Here is a 21,485-nt window from a genome sequence, read left to right on the forward strand (position 1 = left end):
TCTCAGCTCTGAGCGTCTCACAGTTAGCTGATTGGTCTGATAACTTGGTGATTTACCTCTTTTGCTAAGAGTTCAACTCAAGCCTCACAATTCTCCTTTCTTAAATGATTCATCTGAAGATTATAGTTTCCAGATAGCCCTCCCTGAGGATTTACCTTTTGTATATCTAACAAAAACCTAATAAAGCAGTCTTATTTCTTGTTAATAAGACAGTTTTGTATAGTGAGGCCCCTCCACAAGAAGCATCATGGCTCTCTTATCTGTTTCTACTTTTAGTATAGCTCTTTGCCTTACTTTTTTCTGCCTGTGAACAGTGTGACTAGAATAATGACTTTCTTTTTAAAATATTTGCATTACATTTTTCAGCTTCCATATTTATGTATTGCAAACTGAAACTAAGCTTTTAAAAACATTTTATTTTGCAAATGGAGAGGGGGGACTTTCAGAAGCTTGTCCTATACAAGGTAGGAACAAAATAGACATCCTCTGATTAAGTTAATGCCAAAGAATTAAATATTTTAGAGGACAAAAACCTTTAGGAAATGTAAACACTGTGACTTGGCACTTGGCTTTGCCTGGGAAGATGTACTGGCTTTCCAAAAGCATTTCTTTCTGTCAAATAATCATGGGAGGTGATTGAGCTATCTTACAACTTTCTGCACAATTTCATTAAAGGAGAAGGATTGCATGGTAAGAAAGCAAAGTGTTAGACTTTATGAAGGACCACTGTATCAAAATGGCTCTCCCATAGTTGCTAAGATAATTAATTTTGACTGGTTATTCAAAGCTTTGCCTTGAATTTTTTTAAAATAATTAGATGTAATTAATATTTTAGCATGTAGAATGTAAAAAACTGTCCAACTGACACAGTAATTTGGTGGATTATACCAAATGTGCTATTTTGTGAGTGCAGACCCTATTCAAGATGAATGCACAATTCACTGGTAGTGTAACCAGTACACAGGAAATGTTTTCTTTTATAACTTGTCCTGGAAGACCCTTCAAGAGGACATTTCAATAGCCTAAATCAAGTCGCGTCCACTGAAGGCCTCTGCAGGACACGTTTGTCCCTCCGGGGCAGTCCAGCTGGCACCATCCACTAGAGGCCGAGATCCAGGAAGGCTTCCTGATCTCATCTTGCCTCCTCAGGTTCTTGGCTGAGGGATCTGTAAGCTGAATTGGAGCCAGTGGAAGAAGGAAAAGCCCCTGTGGTTTGCCTTTGCCCCCTGCAGTGATGGGAGGATGGGGATGGGGGAAGCCCACTCCTTCTAAGAAGGGCTGTGCCCAGGCATTCAGAGAAGAGCAGAGTCTGCGCTGGAAGGAGCTGCTGTAGTTACCCTGCCCCTCACACCTGCTGTCCTCTTCCCTCAGCAATCCCAGGAATGCTGATTAAAAAGGAAAATATCTAATTTACCCAGTAGAGATTTCCTTGGCAGCTAGACCTTAAGTGAGAGAAAATATCAAAGTATCTAAACCTGAATTCAACCATTTAGGTGGAATTCCATTTTCCAAATGGCTTAAGATGGTAACAGTGGAGAATGTAGGATATTTTAACTTAATAATTTTAAAGACCTAGACAGTCTCCCAGTGCAAATTCACCAGACTGCATTTGGTAGACTCCCATAAGCACTCGGAAAATTTTTTCTTTAGTAATTTGTCCTTGATTAACCATTGAATTATGTTTGATTCAGTTCCAAATCCAGTGTAATATATTTTTGAGTTCCTTTTAAATTTAACATAATTTCAGGCAAAGTCAAAGTGAAATCCTATATTAAAATTTTACTATTTTTCAATTGTAAGAATAAATGGTCAACTTATTATTATAGTAACTCCAAGGATTTACTTAGCAGATTTTAATTAATGTTTGATGCTGCTAGAAAGAACACATTCCAAGTAAATTAAAGTCGACTTCTATGTCTTCACCAACATTTAAAAGTTTCACTGTATTGTACACATTTAGTGCACACATTTCAACAATCACATGTTTTGTACAAGTGAGGTCATTTCTGGAACTACATGTTTGTTAGTATTTTATTTATTTACTTATTTTACTTCCAGCTAGTTAAGATTTCAACAGCTAAGACTATAATTGCAGAAACCTTCTTGGCTTTATGGAAGAATGTGCAATTCCTACAGTTGAGTTATGGAGCAAATGGTGATTGCTTTCATCTGGCATCGCAAAAATAAGAAAAGTTTAATTTTCATTTGTGAGAAGGAAGGGTGTATGATTACTTTCCAAGTATGATAATTTTATACTTAGATATCAAAGTATGTAATCAGAAGCTCTTTACTTTTCCATGAAGGGCTGGTATGCATCACTACAAAGGGGATTAATAAGGATGATACAACACATGGAAAAGAATAATATCACATGATGTGAGTAGTTTAGTCAATTGAAATATGTTTTAAAAACACATTCTTTAAGATGGAATTGCACAGTTCCATTCATCCTAGTTGTTGGCAAATATCAACTTGTTGGACATATGAAAAGTTTTCATGCCATGGTACATGTAAAAAGTAAAGGAAATTTCAGTAACTCCGTAAAGTAAGTATTTTTGGTAATAAAAAGGTAAAGACCATGCAACACAATTTTACCTCCCTCAGTGCCTCTCAGAGTGCCTAGAAGCGCTATGTACACATCTGAAATTAGTTTTCCATTTCTGAAAGTTCTCAGACTATGGTTTTGTGGATTTGGCCCAATTTTCATCAATGGAAGTCCAATACAATGGAAGGTGGGAAGCACAAATACCACGTTTTTCATATCGTTATCTAAGTAGGTGTTGATTGCTCAGATGAATTCTGTAGCCCAGGCTAATTAAGCATGTCTAATGATACTCTCTGTGTTACATTCATATCAGGCTTGTCTCTTGCTGGGTGCTGTTTCTAGCAGTGTGAGTGGCTGGTAGTAATCAGAGGGCTTTACCCTATCCAGGATTCTATGTGAAAAAAATTGTATTTCCACAACTAATTCCCACTTACACATGGGTCAGTCTTTCAAAAGGACTTAGTTTTTTTTTTTTTAATCACTGTGATTTGAAAAATAGATCTTAAATCACAACTAAGATAAACACTTAACTCCATGATGGCACAGCCCTTGCCTGTCTTCGTCTCCACTGTATCCTCAGCATAGGAGAGTGAATGAACGAATGAGTGTTGCTGTAGAACATGTGAGGTCTTCCCTCATTGTGAGTCTCTATCTACCCTTCTAGCAAGTTTTATTTAGTTAGTCTCTATAATCAGACATTTTAATGCGGGAACACAGAGCCACAGTGGCTTTGAGTAAAGCATGTTTTAAAAAGTTTATTCCAGAGAAATTTTTGTTAGAAATTACACTTACCATAATTCTCTATGAAGAGACTAGCTTTTTAGAATTTTGAAGAAATTGTCTTTTTAGAATTTTGCCTGTAGAATGAACTTTTTTTTTTTTTTGATTTATAATGAAACTGTTCTGCAGGTTTATCTTACAGGGAAAGAAACAAGGCGAAAAGATTAATGGGCAAGAGCAAATTACAGAGAAGCAGGAGACCTCTACATGTGTGGAACTATAGCTTTATTATTAACTGTCAGAGTTGTTACACTAGTAACTGGGTTTTTTAATTTTTATTAAAGGATTTTACTTACTTGACTTCCCAAATAAATTGTTTTTGTTCTTTTATTCATGGAAAATAAAATTTGATTTTTTAAAAATTGAAAGAAAAATCACAACTAAGAGCAAGGCATTGTGCTCAGCACTGTAGGATACCTTGAGTTTGGGGTGTGGCCTCTTCCTGCAAAGAGTCTATGACTTGATATATATATCATATATAAATCTGAATCCAAGATAGAATAAAATCTTTAAAATACAAACCATACAGTTTGGACATCTTGAAGAAGAAGGATTTTTTCCTAATTGGAAAAATTCTTTGAAGGACATAGCATCTAATCTGGTATTAAAGGGCCAATATGATTAAAGACATTGTACAATTACAGTTGGAAAGGCAGCTTAATCATGACATTTAAAATGATATGCTTCCCTGGTCTTATTTATGCATCTTAGAAGATCAACAAGAAGCTGGAGTGCAGCTTGCTTGCCCGATTGGTAGATGGTCACATGTAAGGATGTAATTGCAAAGGTCAGAACCTGGAATAAAAGCTAATAAATGGTGACCACAAAGTATCTCTTGCTTCATGTGGTTTACCATAGCCTTCACCTCTTATGTATGTAATTGCTGCACCTGGAACATCTACCCCAGACTATGTGGAAATTGTCAAGTTCCTCACAATGTCCATCCTCAGGTTGGCAACCAAGGTTCCTCAGATTTTATTCTGTAATAGTACTGTGGCTATCTTAAAAATTTTTTTGTAACTTTATTTTAAAATATTACTTCTTGGGGAAGGGTATAGCTCAGTGACAGAGTGCATGCTTAGCATGCATGAGGTCCTGGTTCAATCCCCAGTACAGTACCTCCATTTAAAATAAATAAATAAATATACCTTATTACCTCCCCCCCAAAATAAAACACGATTTTTTACCTCATATTGAAGTATATATAGATAACATGATGTCCTGAGTTTTTCTTGAAAATTACAGTGGGAGTAGGAGTAAATAAAGCAAAATAAAATGAGATTGGCTATATCATGACATTTTTTGAAGCTGGGTGATGCTTTTGGGGAATCATTATACTAATCTTTGTACTTTTTGAAATGTTTGAAATTGGTTATAGTAAAAAGGTAAAAATTTTTTATCATACCCTATTGCCAAGCTGAGCCTTAAACCAGTCAAGCTGGATGCTGTCTGTGGCATCTGTGATTCACGTTTTGGCCTTGGAAGAGTTTCTCCCTCATACCTGTGGTGTCCTCTTTCCTGCTTTGTCGTGCTCTTTACCCTTTGAAAGAACCAGGTTCACCTTTCATGACCAAAATCAATTATCTCTTCTTTTGGCGTGCTTTCCACAGCCCCTCCACTGCATGCACACTTTTTTGTATTTGAAAATATAAACCCAATGTATCAGTCACCGATAAACTATTTACTGAGTATCAACTTTGTTTTTGGCACTTGACTGCCTTCAAGTAGATCCTGTTTAGCAGATGAAGTCAGATGAGTGTGCAAATATTTACAAAACAAAAGGTGAATAGAGCTATAATGGAAATCTGTATATAGTGCTCTTGAAAACATTAAAACTGGGGGGAGGTGGGGTGCTCAGGGTAGAGCTGATATTTAATCTTATTCTTGAAGGATTATATTTTCTTCAGTTGTTCAGAAATGGATTCATGTATATAATGTAAAATGTGAAAATGTCAGTTATTTCAGGACAGATCCTCTGGTTAATGACTATTTCCACCCCTTCCACAGTACACAAGAGAGATGGAAAAACACCCTCTGCAGTGAGGGAAATTTAACAGCTGCCATAGGCACATTTAATGCAGTATGGCCAAAGGACAGTTCCTAGGTCATCTCCCAAGTAACTTTGGGGCCCTTAAGAATCCTTAGAAAACAGAAGAACTGAAGCTGCCAAACATCGCTGCCTTTCTGCGACCTCCATCCCCCCCACCCCGCAACAGAAATGTTCTCTTTCCTGCATCCTCCCCAGATCCTAGCAGACAAAAGCATAGGCTTCATCAGTGCCCTTGGTATCCAATTCCAGCTCTACTCTACCCCTTACTCCTAGCCGTGTTACCTTAGACAGGGAGCTTTCTCTAAGTCTCATCTGTCAAGGGAGGATTACTGAAAGTGAGCAAAATAAATAGTGCATTTGATTAGAGCAATTTGTTTGTACCTAGTTAGTTTACCAAATTCTACCTTATTTTAAAGTTTTTACTTTTGAAAGTCTCTTAGAATCTTTAATAGACTGTAAGATTGCTGAATAAAAGGAACCAAGAGTTGGAATTTTTTTGTGTCTCGTGGCACCAAAACAGCACTTGTAAAGAATATTTATCAATTACATTGGTTTCTTGGACATATTGACTTAAGTCACATGCATATGTATTATGTGGTAGAGAAGTGTTCCAAAAGAATGGAAAACATGGAGATTTGGGAGAGTGCAAGGCCTAGGCAGGAAAAATCCCTCCTCTTACAGTTCCCTCAGCATCTCTAATTGTACCTTAAAGGACATCTCCTTTGACCCTCCAGTGTATTGTCCTCTTAACACGTGCTGAATCTTCTTTTCAAACAAAGGGAGAGCAGGGTTCATGCTCAAAGCCATACTTGAAGCAGGTATTCAGTTATAATTTAGAAATATCTTGTGTTCATTATATTTATTTTTATGGTTTCCTTCTATTTCTGGCAAGTTATACTGGTTTCTATTTATTTAAAATTTATTTTAAAATAAATGTAGGGAGATAATAAATATGGCATGTAAATTACTTAAGGTTATGAAGTACTGTGGTATATAAACATAGACTTTTAGAAGAAAACATAACTTAGCAGATAATATAGTTCATTCATAGATGAGGACGCCAAAGTACAATAAGGATAAGTAACTTGCTCTGGTTTCAAAACTTACTCTGGCAAAGTTGGGACTAATGTAAGCATCTTGTTAGTACTAGTTCAAGGCTCTGTCCTTTGCCTGATGGCCTGATGCCCCTTTGATAAAATAAACTGACCTGCAGTTAATATTTGATGATTGTCTTCTCTAAGCCAACTGCTTCTTTCATCCTGAATAATACCAATGTTCATGGATATTAAAGTGAATCAATAAAAACTGAAAGGACAAGGTGGCATGCAATCAGGAGCCAAGAACTACAACCAAGAGCGACAAGAGAAGGTCACGGAAATGCACTTTACAACACTGTGCAAGGTATCAGATACGTATAATAAACGTGCATACATGTGATGGTACTCTGTGGGATTCAGAAGGTCAGATCTTCAGGTATGTGATAGTGGATCAAACATATATTTTTCCAAAAGCCACAAATCTGCGCTGGAATGTGAAAGGAGTTTCTAGCAAACACACACTGATAGTTTACGCACATAAGGAAGAAAAGCATTTTGTCAATGCAGCCAAAATGCACCCTTCAGTGTAAAGAAACACTGAAATTTGTGAATATAAGATATAAAATATCTTGAGATACATGGGGAACTAAGGAGAAGAGTTTTCCTGCTAGCAAGGCATAGAGGTGGGTGTTGGGCAGAGAGGAGACAGGATGGCACAGCTATGTTTTATTGTTTAGCTGTATACGTTTTGGTCTTTGAACCTACTGAATATATTACATATTTAAGAAAATTCCCCCTGAAATGAACATTTGGTACTCAATGTCTAAGAGACTCTGGACTATTAAAAAAATTACTTCTCCATAAGAATATTTAAATAAATCTAGAGGTGACTTTTTTTTTTTAAGTTTTCACAGTTACTTTACAGAATACAGTTAAATGTATTTTAGTGAGCAGTTGTCCTTCACAAAACTTGCCATTTATTTTGAAACTGCGATAATTTTAGAAGTGTAATAAAAAAGCCTCCACTCTGAATTTCTCAATAACTGTGTAATGAGATTTAAATTTTGAATGGCATAAAGCACTTTCTGAATATTGTAATTCAGTTCCACTGCACGTTTCTCCTACTTGCAAATAGCTTCAGTTTTGCATATAACCACTGTGTATACATTTCAAATATGAGAGCTGGAATGGTAGACAAACTGCAAAATAGAAAAGAACAGAAAAACATGCTATATGTGGACTTTTGGTTTCTCATATCAGTCCTGTGGTAACCACTAGACATTCCTTGTCATGGAAAAAAAAAAGCAATGATTAATTATCAAAGTTTAACATGATGTATGGATACTTACCTTGTAAATCTAATGCTACCACAGCGGTGTCATCTTCTAATCCTTCAATCACCTCACACTTATATCTCCCATAGTCCTCCAGGGTAAGTTCTGTGATCACCAGAGAAGCATCGTTGTCACTGCCTCCTTTCAGAAACACTCTGCCCTGGTAGCCTCCATAGGTTTTCTTGTGGTATCCCATGGAAACAAAAACGTCCACTTCCTTGAGGTAATCTGAAGTTAGCTTGGTCCACTTAATTCGGATTTTGTGGGTTCCTGAGGCTAACGCAGTAGGGTCTCGGTAAAATTTACATGGCAGTGTAACATTGCCACCTCTATGTGAGAACACCTTGGCTTGTTCTGCTTCCACGAGGAGACGGGGGCCATTTTCTGCTATAATTAGAAAGGGAAAAGAAAAGAGCTGTTAATAACGCTTTGGGAATTTTTAAAATACGTAATACACTGCCTACACAGGGTGCCTGACAAAGTAGCACTGGTGACAAGCTTCTCTGTGTTGTTGAACAGTGACCGCCCTTGAACCACGTGGAAAGCTACCTCTGGTACCTAGAGGGCATCTACAAGGTAGTCGTGGCTTTTGAACTGCTGGGAAAAGGAAGGGTGTGTATCATAATCGATGAGAAATACTGGCTATCAGACTCCATAGTCATCTGATGACTTCATCATAAATGACTGATAGATCATCATAAAATCTATTTTTCTTCCTCATTAAATGTCAAAAATGTAGAAGCAAGTGAAATGACAGAGAACTGTGACTGTTTCATCAATGCAAAGCAAAAAGTTCAAGCTAGGTAAACTGACCTCTTTCCAGCTGAGCTATCTAACACATGAAGTCTGTATTATATTCCCGGGAAGACTACCCAGCAACATGGGTAGCCTTCATTGTACTCTTCTGGCCAAAGAACTTAGAATGTCCTCCCACCTCTGGCTTCCATTCAGATACACACCTACGATATACTATTCTAGAGTGTTTCAAGCAACATGTATGTATTTTATTTTCAAACAAAGGCTAGACATCAGAAAAGTGTTTTTAGTGAATGCTTTGGAAGAAAAAAAAAACTCCAGATTTTGAAATATAGTCCTCAAATCTTGAATGTTAGAAGTGTATCCAAGGTTATATTTATTTTCTGAAGAACCGGATACTTACTTATTTCTTTATTCCCTTATACCTCCTTCTGTGCGCCTCTCCCCACCCCGCCCTCCACTTTCGGCTGTGCCTGGTTTTACAGGCTCCCGTCTCTTGGCTCCTGCCTTGCCTTGCCCTTTTGCTTCCCTCCTCCCGCCTCCAAGGACTTTACTGCCTTCCTGAGAGCACCGAGATATTCCTAGCCTGCCAAGTCAGCAGGGCTGCCCGGCCCTGGAGAGCCAGCTGTTATTTTCAGATCTTGGCTTTCTCTGGGGTTTCCCCTGGTTCGCTCATTGTGCTTTTGACCTTGACAAGGTCTCTTGAGGATGCGCAAGCTTTGAAAATGAGAAAGTGATACCAGAACTCCTGCATACACGCACCTTCTCATCCACACACAGCTTGCAAAGGCTGCCAAAGCTGCCTTTCAAGCAGCCCTTCCAGCCTCAGGCCAGAGGTATTGAATAAACCATCATGAATCATTTCAGGTACACAGGTCATCAGGGAGAGTAGCCCGTCATCTCCAGACGGACCTCAACACTTAGTTGTTCAGTGGCATATGCAGGGTGCAGATTTTACAATGAAGTGTCCAAAAATAGACACAGGTTCCGTTTTTATCATACAGCAAGCAGAATTGATACTGAAAAATGAACATATTTATGTCAGCCCCAATCCTCAGAAACTGAAAAGTTTAACCACTTTTAAAGCCATCAATGCCCCCACTTTGAATAGATCATAAAATGAAACGACAGTGGCTTAATTAAAATGAATCACAAATTCAGCTTATTAAGCATTTCCTTTAGATTCTATTCTTTATCTTCTTACTTAGGACTATAGAATCTTAAGAAATACCTATCCAACTATACCCTACGTATAGTATTCCCCCTTCAATCAATAACAGGTTCTCCCTGAATATTTCTGGTGTCTTCTTTCTGGGAGGAGGAGAGGGTGCTGTTGACTAAGTGCTCAGCAGTGCCTGAGGCCCTAGGGAACATCTGTCTATCCAGTGCCTTGGGAGGACACCTGGAGCTGGGCCTTCCCACGCTGGGACTTGACTCTAGACGTGACTCAAAAGCTACAAGAGGTAGCAGTTTCCTGATTCTCTCAAGCTTTTTACTTTAAACTCAAAACTAATGCCCAAATGCCCTGGGCTAGGGGATATTACAGTAGTTAGGAACAAGCTTTCATGTGAAAGAGATCTGGTTCTCTTGAGTTTGCTAGCTCTGTAGCCTTGAGCAAATTGTGTAAGCCCTGAGCCCCAATTTCCTTACGTGTGAATTGGGGATAGTAATGTCTACTCTATCTAGTTGACCTAATAGACACATAAAGCACTTAGAATTACGGCAGACCCAAAGTAAGTGTGCACTCCACTGCTAACTGCTCCTACGGATGAGTTTTTCCAGTGTTTCTCACATATGATACTGCCTGACATTGGGCATAATTTTGGCATATGTTAACCTTCCATAGTTTCACTTACTTACAAAGTGTTGAACCATGTGGAGTAATATAATAACATAAAATGCCACCTGTGTGATATAGGAAACTTGGAAATTATTGTGTGGTTTAGCATAATCATACGGTATTCCAAAATGAATACAAGGCCTGAGTGTTTTATAAATTAAAGAGTTAAGACAAAGATCAGAACTCTCGTACAAGGGACTGAGACTTCTAATTTTTTTCTGAGGTTAACTGTAAATCATCTTGTAGTATTTTAGAAGTGAAACTTCTGATTTTTTTTAGGTACTATTTACTTATATTCCAGCATTGTGAGTAGATGATGACTTATGTGGCATAATGTTGAAAATTGAGCAGACACCAAAAATCCACTGGCTTCCCACAAAATAATTTTCTAATGAGCCTGCCAGAACATATAAATTTCCACCATTCTTATTTTGGGGGTGGCTGGGTTGTTGAGGTACTAGATGCCAGAAGGCCCTGGCTGAAATTCAGAGAACCCCAAGAAAGATGTGTAACGTGTGACACTTTGAGTGAATGAGGGCCATTACGTTAGCCTAAATCCCCAACATGGCCTTTAGAACAATGTTTTTTGTCAGTTTGCTTGCTTTTAGAGGCCTGACACTGCAGATTATAAAGCACTGAGCATTGCTGGCAGGAGTGGCCTGTTGCAGAACAGGTAAGATGTAGGAAAGAGCCCTAGGTTCTGTTGCAGGCTCTACCAGGGCTTAGCTGTTTGAGTGACAGGTCTACGGCATGAGAACATTGAGCTTAAGATGCTTATCAGGATCCCTATGGCAGTTTGTTACGATAGGGATCAGCCAGGAGACACGTAAGCTGGAGGGGGAGAGGGCAGGGACAAAGAGCAGAAAAGGGACCAGAGAATGGTGATGACAAACTTTGTACAGTCTTCCCTAGAGTAGGTCTCTCTCTCTCTTTTTTTAAACATTGCTTTTTTTTTTTAATTTTAATTTATTTTTATTTTTGGGGGGAGGCTAATTAGGTTTACTTGTTTATTTATTTCTAGAGGAGGTACTGGAACTTGAACCCAGGACCTTGTGTATGCTAAGCATGTGCTCTGTCTCTGTCACTTAAGCCCCTCCGCCTGGAGGAAGTTGTGAATGTGATCATTGGATTCAAAAAACTGGATCAGTTTGAAATTAATGTTTAAGTCAAAATTGTTCAATCAACAGGGCAGTTGTAAAGCAAATAAAATACAAAAGATTACAATAAACCTTGATCATCAGAATAAGTATCACTTGGTTTCCTTTTGAAAAAAAAACGTGAAAGATTAGAGAACACTAAGCAGCATACATGTGCTTATTTGGGTGGTACTGAACTTTTTTAAAGTTCAATTTGTGAGTTACAGGAATTTTATATTTCTATTAGTGAGTGTCAATGACAGCGACTTAAAAGATTTGATGCCCTTCAATGACCACAGTTGTCTCCAGGGAAAACAGCGGGGCTTCATTATTATTTTACAGATTCTGCTGTGCAATCCAGAGGACTTCATTCAGTTTCACCAAATTATGAAAGCAAAGGCATGACCGAACAACTGGTCTTTGTATTGCTATGTAATTTAGATGAAGTCTTTTAAACGATAGGGCAAAAACAACTAGTTGCAGAAAAACAACTTAGAAATATGGAATTGGCCTGTTACCTACTGTTCTTACTTCTATTAAAAGTGTGATCATTTTGGGGGAGGAGGGCAGTTCACTGCCAAAGAAATAGAGGTGACAGAAAAGAAAAGTGTTATGGGTAAAAGTTTGTCTTTTAAAAAATAAGTGATTTTTTGGATTGTACGAAATAACCAGTCTTGGTGTTGATTACTTTCTCACTGGTGTATAATGAAAGGAGCCTCCAGGCTTTTGGATTTTCTAGACCAATCAAATGTAAAAAACCTCAGACAACGAAACTAAGGACTGTAATTAAGATGGTTAAACAAGGACATTAAAAATACCCGCTCCCAAGAAAAACTTCCCCTACCATCATTTGATTATTTTTTATTCTGATAAAATATGTACAACATAAGATTTGCCATTTTAACCATTTTTAAGTATACAGTTCAGTGGCATTACTTTCACATTGTTGTGCAACCACCACCACTATCCATTTCCGAAACATTTTTCATCACTTCAAACAGAAAGCTCATTCCTCGCTGACATTCCAAACTGGTAGGTAGACACTCAAGTGTCAGCTGCATGATGAGTCATTTGAAAAAACTGTGCAAGATTTAAAAAATGGTTCCTTATTTTTGTGGCATTTGTTATCACTCTGGCGGGTTGGGATGTGTAAGACTAACACTTTGGAAGGTGTTACTTCCCTGCAGGTAGCCACACCTGCCCAAGGCTGAACATCCAGGATGGATTTGTATCCTTACGGCTGTGCTTACCGCAGTCTGCTGAGAACACTGTCTCCCTAGTCCATCCATGTCCTGTTATATTGCTCCTCCAGCATCAACACAGTGCCTGGCGTGTTGATAGTGTCTGTGACTGAAATAGACTAGTGCTGCCCAGAGCCTGTGCTCAGCTCTGGCAGGAGACGTGGGCCCCTGCACTGGCTTTATACTGTGATACAGCTCTAAAATGAAAGTACTTTATAAAAACAAATATGCATATAAAAGGCACAATATCTAAAAAGAATACATAATTTAGACACTTGTTTCTCACTGTATCTTACACATTACATTTGAGTAGGATACATAATTTAGGAAACAATTGATAAGTATTAACTTTTAACTCATTAAGTTTTAACTGTTTATAATTACAGTCAGCCCCTCCCTGTCTGTGGGTTCTTCATTTGGGGATTCAACCAATCCAGGTTGGAAAATATTTAAAAGCTAAATTCCAGAATGTTCCAAAAAGCAAACCTTGAGTTTGCTGTGTGCCCAGCAATTATTTACATAGCACTTACATTGTATTTACAGCTATTGACCTAACATTTACATTGTTTTAAGTATTTAAGTTAGCTAGAGATGATTTAAAGTATACGGGGAGAATGCATGTAGGTTATATGCAAATAGGACAATGTTTTATGGAAGGGACTCGAGCATCTGAGAATTCTGGCGTCTGAGGTGGATTCTGGAACCAATCCCCCTTGGATACTGAGGGAGGACTGGGTTTTGTTTCCTTTGGACTGGAATAAATCTGATTGTTTCTGAAGTTGCTCACTGGGAGTCAGAAGCTCCCATCATTTGGTTGTGATCCTGATGTGTCTAGTCAGCTTGGCATCAGAAGCTTTTACAGGGTCCTTCCCCAATGTCTCTCCCTCTCCATCCAGCCTTCACTGTCCGTTCAGAGGGCTGATCGCTTTTAATTTGTCAGAGAAAGAGCTTCAGTTTTTTCCTCCAGCTATTCCTGAATGCAAGGACTCTGAGTCTCTCTCGATGACTCAACACCCAAGGAAGGGCCGACCTGAAGACAGCAGGAAAGACGCTTTCAGGAGGGTCCATTTCTGCCCTCTGCCCTCAGCCACTTGATTTGAGTTTGAAACCCTGATGGATTTGTCCCTAGCTCATCTTTGCTTTTATCTGGAGTTCAGACGCTGACTAAGAAGACCTATAAGAGTACATGTGCTTCTTACCATTTGTGTAAATTCAAAAGAAATATGTATATTTGCATAAATGATCTGAAGAAATCACTAGAAACCCAGGAAACTACTAACTGTGGTAGCCAGTGTGCAGATAAGGTGAATAGGCAGAGAACTCTTGGGAGATTTTCCCCATGTGTACTTCCATATTGGAAAACTTTTGAACTGTGTGAATATGTTACCTAAATGCGCACGCTAAATGGAAATGGCACAAAAATAAATTAAATGGTTGAGGGGATTTAGTTGAGGGGATTTAATTGACAAAAGAAACAAAACACATTGCCTAAAATGTCTCTAGAAATATACACAAGAAGCTGGTATATGCAATATATTGTTATAATTGCATAATTATATTTTTGTAGAAGACCTGTGGCTCTATTAATAAAAACGTCATCTTTAAACATGTCTTCAAAACTTGAAGGTTTTATCTCATTTTTTCAATTCCTTTAAGATACCGCTGACAAAGGTACTAGTTTTGACTGTAAAGGAAAAGTCCAATGCTGAAAATAAGATAAGTGAAGATTGTTCTTTGCTGTGAAGTGATTACTGCCGTTTCTCACTATCTGTGACCCTGCCTGCTGGTCTCACAGGCGACAAGAACATGCTCCTCCCAATATCCCTCCACCCTCTGCCAGGGCCTCCCTGCTCTGTAACCACCATATAGTTCTTGTGCCCTGCCAGTTCCTTTCAACCTACAGCTGAACTGGACTAACTCGAATTGTGTTTTCACAGTTTCCTTAAATGGTATGTGACCTGCATTATCTGAAGCGATGGAGCATTCTCTTAGGTGCTGACCACATCTGTCTTCCTTGCTGTAGGGTTGAGCCACTCAGATGGCTGTTCTCTTGCTCTCTGTCCATCCCCTGCTCAACCAGTGCCTGCCTCACCTACACCCCACTCACGACTGACCATCCTACACACTTGCCCCAGGCCCCAGCTAGTGATTGTTCTAGCTTTAAATCAGAACATCTCCACCTTGATAGCTTATCAATGGGGCGTTGAGTGGTTTCCCTGGTAACTGATGAGCCATCGTGACATCAATTCCCCCTATAACTGGTAATCTCTCTCTCCCCACCAGGAGTGAAGACTTCCGCCAAGTCCCGCCCACCTTCTGCTGCACATGGTGGGGTTTTGCTCCAGGACCTTGCTTCAGACATGTATGATCCCCCATCCATTAAACCACTGATGTCTCTGTCACTGACTCCAGGCTTTTCCTTTGGTCTTGAAGCTGGGTAAGTTCAGGCCTTGTAGGCCTGCGGGGTTCAGACCAACACTTGCCTTAGAGCTAAATTCTTTCTGTGATGGGAAACTGCCCAAAACCAAAATATACTATTGTTTTGGGGGATGTTGATCATGAATGTGTACCATGTTATTATCACACCCAAGTTTCACAGTTGAAAATAAGAATAAGTGCTGTCACTAGTTTGAAGCTTGGGGGTTGATCTATAGCAATATTAAAAAAAAATTTTTTTTCAGAGACAGTGGAAATTTTTTCCTCAAAGGATATCTTAGACAAAGATTTCCCACATGAAAGGTGAGCTTCTCTGCTGGAAATGGCCATCAAGAGCCTCCAAGTAGCTGTAGGGGGTCTAGGGGGTCTAGTGAACAGTGTAAAAATCTGTGTTCTGAGAGGTAAACCTGGAACTATTACTATCTTGAAAAATATTGTTGCTTTTAATTCCTTTTTCTTCATCTCCTTCAACAAGGAAGAAGTAAAGTGTGGTGAGGGTGTTTAGCTCTGTTCCACTGACTGAGTTCATTGTGGGCTTTTGTCTTTTCATGTTCATTATCATTTCATCTACTTTCTCAGCAGCTACGGTGTATGGGTTAAGCACATGGACTGCGCCTCTTATGTTGTGTCTCTTAACCTTTACGTGCTCAGATTCCTCATCAGTAAAATGAGGTTGAGCCACCTTCCTCCCAGGGTTCTTATGAAGGTTAAGGGAGGTAGTATGCTAAGAATTTAGCCTAGTGTCTGGCACACCCTGAGCACCAGTAAATGCTGACTCTTACTAACAGGCGTTGACTGGTGTCCATAGTGTGCCAGGTGCGCCAGCCAGTTTCTGTCTTCAATGTTGTCTTCTCTCCTATGCTCTTTCAGAAGATGGTTCCTAGAAAGTACGAGTTCCTGAAAACTCACATCTCATCAACTTTTGATGATACTTCTAGTCTAGTGGTTCTTAATAGGACAGGAACTCATTTCAGAACCACCACCTTAAAGCCTTTTCAAAAGAAAAAAACTGTACATAATCCAACTTCTTCCTGCCTCCTCAGTTTCCTTGAGGGTTCCAGACAATCTTCATTTGGGGGTAGAGGTGGAATGTGTGTCTTTGCACCTTGCTCCTCTAACTTCTCTTGAGAATCACCATGGTGGCACGTAGGAAAAGTTTCTCTAAGGCCCAAGACCAGATCTTTTTTTCGTAGTGATTGAATTTCTTTTGGAACATAGTTCTATCAATCGAATGGAATAAAATGGGAGCCATTTTTACCCACGAGAAGATTTAGACAGTGGCTACATTGTTCCTGTACAGGTTAGGAGTGCAGGAATCAGCCTGCCCGATTTGAATCTCAGCATTACCTTTTAATAACCATATGCCAGGGACAAGCTACAGAACCTCTCTCAACTTCAGTGAGGATAACCAACCCCCTTATATAGTGTGGCAGTGGGGACTAAGTGAGATGTCCTAGGGAATGCATTTTCTATTGTGCATCACACGTAGTGAATGGTTTTAAGTGTTAATTTATCAGTAGATTGCCATTGGTAAGTCCAGTATAACTGGTCCCCAAATTAAAGACAATTGTACTAGCTTTATCAACTTGGAGTTGTCTGCTTTTGTTAATAATTTTCAGAATTTTAATTTATCCATGTTATCAAAAATTTATGGATAAAGAAATAGCATTTGATTTATATTACTTTAGGCTTAGAGAAAAAAACAAATTGGGTTATCACAGTTATAGAGGAATTAAGGAATATATTATAAAAAAATGAAATCTGAACATTTCACTAATATAGTGAATGACTTTGTAGAAACATGCTTTCCAGGATTTTAACTGCAATTCAGGCTTCTTTCAAAAGGTACGGGGAAACCGAAACATTAGTATGAGTCATTCTTTTTCACTAGGCTGTAATTAACCACACAGTCCCTAATTATTGGAAATGTGTCTTTATGTGGTAAAGGGGTAGAACTCAGATCTTCTTGTCTCTGTTCAGACCACTTCCACTTTGTGGTGAAATTTAAGATCAAGTTATCCGTAATTTGCAGCAAGGACACTGTTGGTTTTATGAATTGATATGGTTGATGTCTTCACTTAGTGCAGAAGACATCAAGATAGTACTGTCCCAGAGCCAGTTCTGGAGGCAAACTGGATCTTTTGATTCTTTACTTAATCTTAACAATCATGAACTGATAGCCTGTAATGTGTCAAGTATTCAGTTTAGTGCTGAAACAAAACACAAGGTAAGTCGAATACAAATGCCCTGGCGGGCAAGGCTAGGGAAGTTAAGAGCGCACCATGGTCCTGAGAACAACAGGAAGTGGAATGGACGGTAGCGTGGCTGGACTCACACGCTTCGTGCTGCAGGGGAGCAGGTACTGGTTCCCACTGACGTTGTCCAATGGGGGTGCAGGCTGAAAAACAGCAGGTCTTTGGAATTTTCAACAAACGCTAGAAATGCATATTTTAATGCAAATATCTCCTATTTTTAAATGGTTGCAGTTAATTTAGATTTTTTTTAAAGTTACATGGGAAAAAAAATGAACACACGTCAGTGATTAGGATTTAGACTCTAAGAGGCGGATATGTGACCTTTGTATCCTCCTGCACCCCGCGTGTTGATGCTGAGGGTTTCCAAAGCTCAGACTGGGGCCACCACCTCGTCTGTCTGCATTGCCTCCTAGGTGATTTTGTCTCGTCCCATGGCTCTAGTTATCCTTCATGTGCTGATAATTCCAGAACTTTTGAGCAGTGCCTTTCTCCTGAGCACAAAGCTAGTAAATCCATCTACCTGCTGGTCAGATATTGGACATAAAGGTAGGAAACTTATCTTTAACTTAACATGTCTTTCCCCTGTTGCACTTGTGCCTTTGTTACCATCCAGTAACTCTGAGCCAAAGAGACAAACGTTGTTTCCAGTGCTTTCCAGGAACATGGCAAAGCAAGGAGGCAAACAGACACCATTACAAATAGAATCACCAGTAAGTGGAACTCTCCTCACTTGAAGGATATGTTTTCAGTGGTGTTTCTATTCTAAACTTAACAATCCCTGTTTAGAAACATACAACTCTCCTTTGTTTCCACCTCCTTCACCTAATCTACACACTTGACTAGTAAGTTCTCCCTGTTCTAACTTGCTTTGTTCAGTTTATATGTGATGGACTATGGTCTCTCTGTGTTTTTATCCTTAATGTCCTTGTCTTTTTTGAAAGGACAGTGTTTGGAAGAAAGTTGGGAGAATTCTCATTTAACTTACGTTGTTTAATTTGCTTCATAGCATAATCCTTGAGCATATAGAAACATACTACACAGAGCTTATACATGTGGTAATTAGTCACCTAGTTAGCACTGAAGACAAGCAACCAACATGTTTAATTGAGACAAGATTAAAATGGCTACTGTTTGTACTGACAATCTGATAATCATTTTTGAGAACACACATGTTTAGTGCTACTACATTGTAGCAATACCAAATACACAAAATGTTTGTGAAGGGATTTTTTATGGAACTTATACATTTCTTATACTTTCAATGTCTTCATTTTGAAATAAAAATATTTCTATAATAAAAATCCCTCCCAGATATGGTCACTTTGATAACCTCTTCATTGAACATTTTATCTTAACATTTTGGTAGTTTTTTTAATTCCAAAATACATTCCTAGAAGAGTAGTTTCCACTTTACATTTAAAGAACCAAAGCAATAAATAAAAAATCTCTTCTTTCTTGATATCTGAGAAAGTCTGAGAAACACAGCATGTTGAAATTACTTTTACATTAAGCCATTAAGCTATAGGTCAGTGCTTTAGCTGAGTCAACACTGGTTCCTGCAAAACTGCCACCAAAGAAAAAGGCTTTTCTATCTAATGGATTTTTCTGGGGTGGGGGAAAGAAACGCTTTGGGAAAGTTTCCAAATAATCATTGGCTTCCTGCATAATTTGCTGATTTTAGCACCCAGGATAGAACAGACAAAGAAGTGGCTGTTAGTGTGAATTTATTGCTACTTGAAAATATTATTAAATATAGGTTTTTAGACTTGGAAATATTCCAAAATTTATTATTTTAATAGCTGCTTTATAGAATAACATAGAATTCAGCATTCTAGGTTACTTAATAACAAGTTTAGAAATATTCTGAAGGTATATTTTGTAAGTTTAAATCTACTGAGTAATACAAACTTTAGTGAATTTGGATTCAAAGTTCTAAATAATAAGATTTTCAAAATTTGGTAACTAATGATTCTTTTCTTCATATTTCCATCTCTGCTTAACACTTATTTTATTATTTCTGGTTACCTTTGTTGCCCTGATAATACTGTTGACAAGCTCACTGAGGAGATAGTCTGTCCTTCCACAGAGAATAACTCAGTATTTTGCACAAAGGCAGCCAATGTTAACTAAATGTCTGAATGAGTAGATTTTCGCAAAGGACACACAAATGCCAAGAAGACTGGGCCATGGGCTCGCAGGTGCAAAGTTGGTATGAAAATGTGGTTATTTCTGAATAGAGATTAAGGAATTTATCAAAAGTGTATATCAACCTACAGCTATTTCATTCCTTGCTTTTTCTATTTATAGCCATTGTTTATGTGTGTGTAAATGTATAACTGTGTGGGTGTGTGTCTAGTGTAGCAACTATACAACCAAGGAAAACTATTGCCGTGTTTGACCTTTACCTCTAATTTAAAGAAACTGCTTTATTGAATGGCAGTTATCATAGGCGATAGTTCCATATTTAGAGTAATGTGTGCCTTTCACTGAACTGTAAGCTTGATGAAAACAAAGACTGTTTAGTGCCTTATTCTAGTCCCAGTGCCTATTTATAGTAGGTGCTTGCTGTAGACTGAATGTTTGTGCCCCCTCCATATTCATATACTGAAACCTGATCCCCAATGTGATGGTACTAGGAGGTGAGGGCCTCTGGGAGGTGATTAGGTTATGAGGGTGGATCCCTCATGAATGAGATTAGTGCCCTTATAAAAGAGACCCTGGAGAGGTCCCTGATCTCCGTCTGCCACATGAAGGCACAGAGAAAAGATGACCGTCTGTGAACTAGGAAGCCAGCTCTCACCAGACACCAAATCTCCCAGCACCATCATCTTGCACTTCCCAGGCTCAGAACTGTGAGAAATGAATTTCTGTTGTTTATAAGCCACCCAGTCTAAGGTATTCTGTTGTAGCAACCTGAATAAGTGTATCTATGTATGTGTGCAGTATTTTTACATTAAGTATGTATATGCCTGTATATACATTTTCCTTCTCTTTTGGGCTTATTTATTATTTTCATATGGTGATACTCTTATTTTTATCAGATGATAAGCCTGTATTTAATGTAATAGGTTCTTACTCTATTTGGCTTCACATCCTGTAGTAAACTAATATGAGATTTTAGAATTGGGATGTTGCTAATTTTTACAATTTCATGGTGAAATTCTCTGATATTTTATAGCTGATAATTTCTAGGTAGAATTATTAATAGTGTATGCATTTAGCCAAATGCAGTTTGGAAAATATCCTTGATATTTGTGAATTTTGCATTTGTGGCTGCAAATAGCATAGTCTGCCTTTAAAAGACAAAAACAAATTATAATTTGACTTTTAATAACAGACTTGTAGAGTCGGAGTCCAGAACTTATCGTGTTCTCCCATGAATCTGTGGCTCTGAAGATGGTTTGTGATCCTACACATTATTAGATTTACTCCACTCCTTTTGATCCTCTGCCCTAGCAAATCCCAACTCTGCAGATACTACATAAGGAATAGGATAGCATTGCAGTGGCCAAATGTAAACCAAAAACTCTTCAAAGCTTCATGCACTCAAGAGGAAGGATGCAGCAGCATCCTGCCTCTGGTGGATTCTTGTGGAATGTAAGCCACTATGTGCAGTGTGGAAGCAATGAACACACCCAAACAAAATTTGCTAACCAAATTCAGAATCCCCTTCCCCATCCACTGCTTCTCATTCAATAAACTGAAAAGTCCCCTGAGATTTGTAAAGACTAATGAGGACTTGATTAGGAAAAGTACCTGGATTTTGGTCCTGAATTTATCCAACAAATATGTACTGATCACCTACTATGTGCCCGGTGTTGATTTAGGTGACCAGGATACATCAGACAAAGATCGCTGCCCTTGTGGGGCTGATATATGTTCTTGTGGTAGAGATGGACACAAACAACTGCATAAAAATAAGTAGACTCAGGGCTACAGAGCCAGGGAAAAGAAGATAGGAAATAGATTGGGGTGCCAAAGGAGGGGTAGAGTGTGGCAGTCAGGGTGGGTTCATTAAGAAGAGGAGGAATGATCCCAGATTTGAAGAAAGGGTGTGATTAGCCAAGAGAAACTG

At 38.6% G+C, this 21,485-nt stretch overlaps 1 protein-coding gene across 3 annotated transcripts in view; it reads right to left on the bottom strand.

The window, feature by feature from the left end:
- HAPLN1 (hyaluronan and proteoglycan link protein 1) overlaps positions 1–21,485 on the bottom strand; it is a 72,466-nt gene that overhangs the window by 6,103 nt on the left and 44,878 nt on the right. For all 3 annotated transcript variants that reach the window (XM_074360329.1, XM_045507080.2, XM_010970602.3), the window contains one exon: positions 7,762–8,133. In XM_074360329.1, coding sequence (XP_074216430.1) covers positions 7,762–8,133 — 372 coding nt within the window. The remainder of the gene's footprint in view (positions 1–7,761; positions 8,134–21,485) is intronic.

Source organism: Camelus bactrianus, chromosome 3 (genome assembly GCF_048773025.1).
Source record: "Camelus bactrianus isolate YW-2024 breed Bactrian camel chromosome 3, ASM4877302v1, whole genome shotgun sequence".
Classification (NCBI taxonomy): Eukaryota; Metazoa; Chordata; class Mammalia; order Artiodactyla; family Camelidae; genus Camelus; species Camelus bactrianus.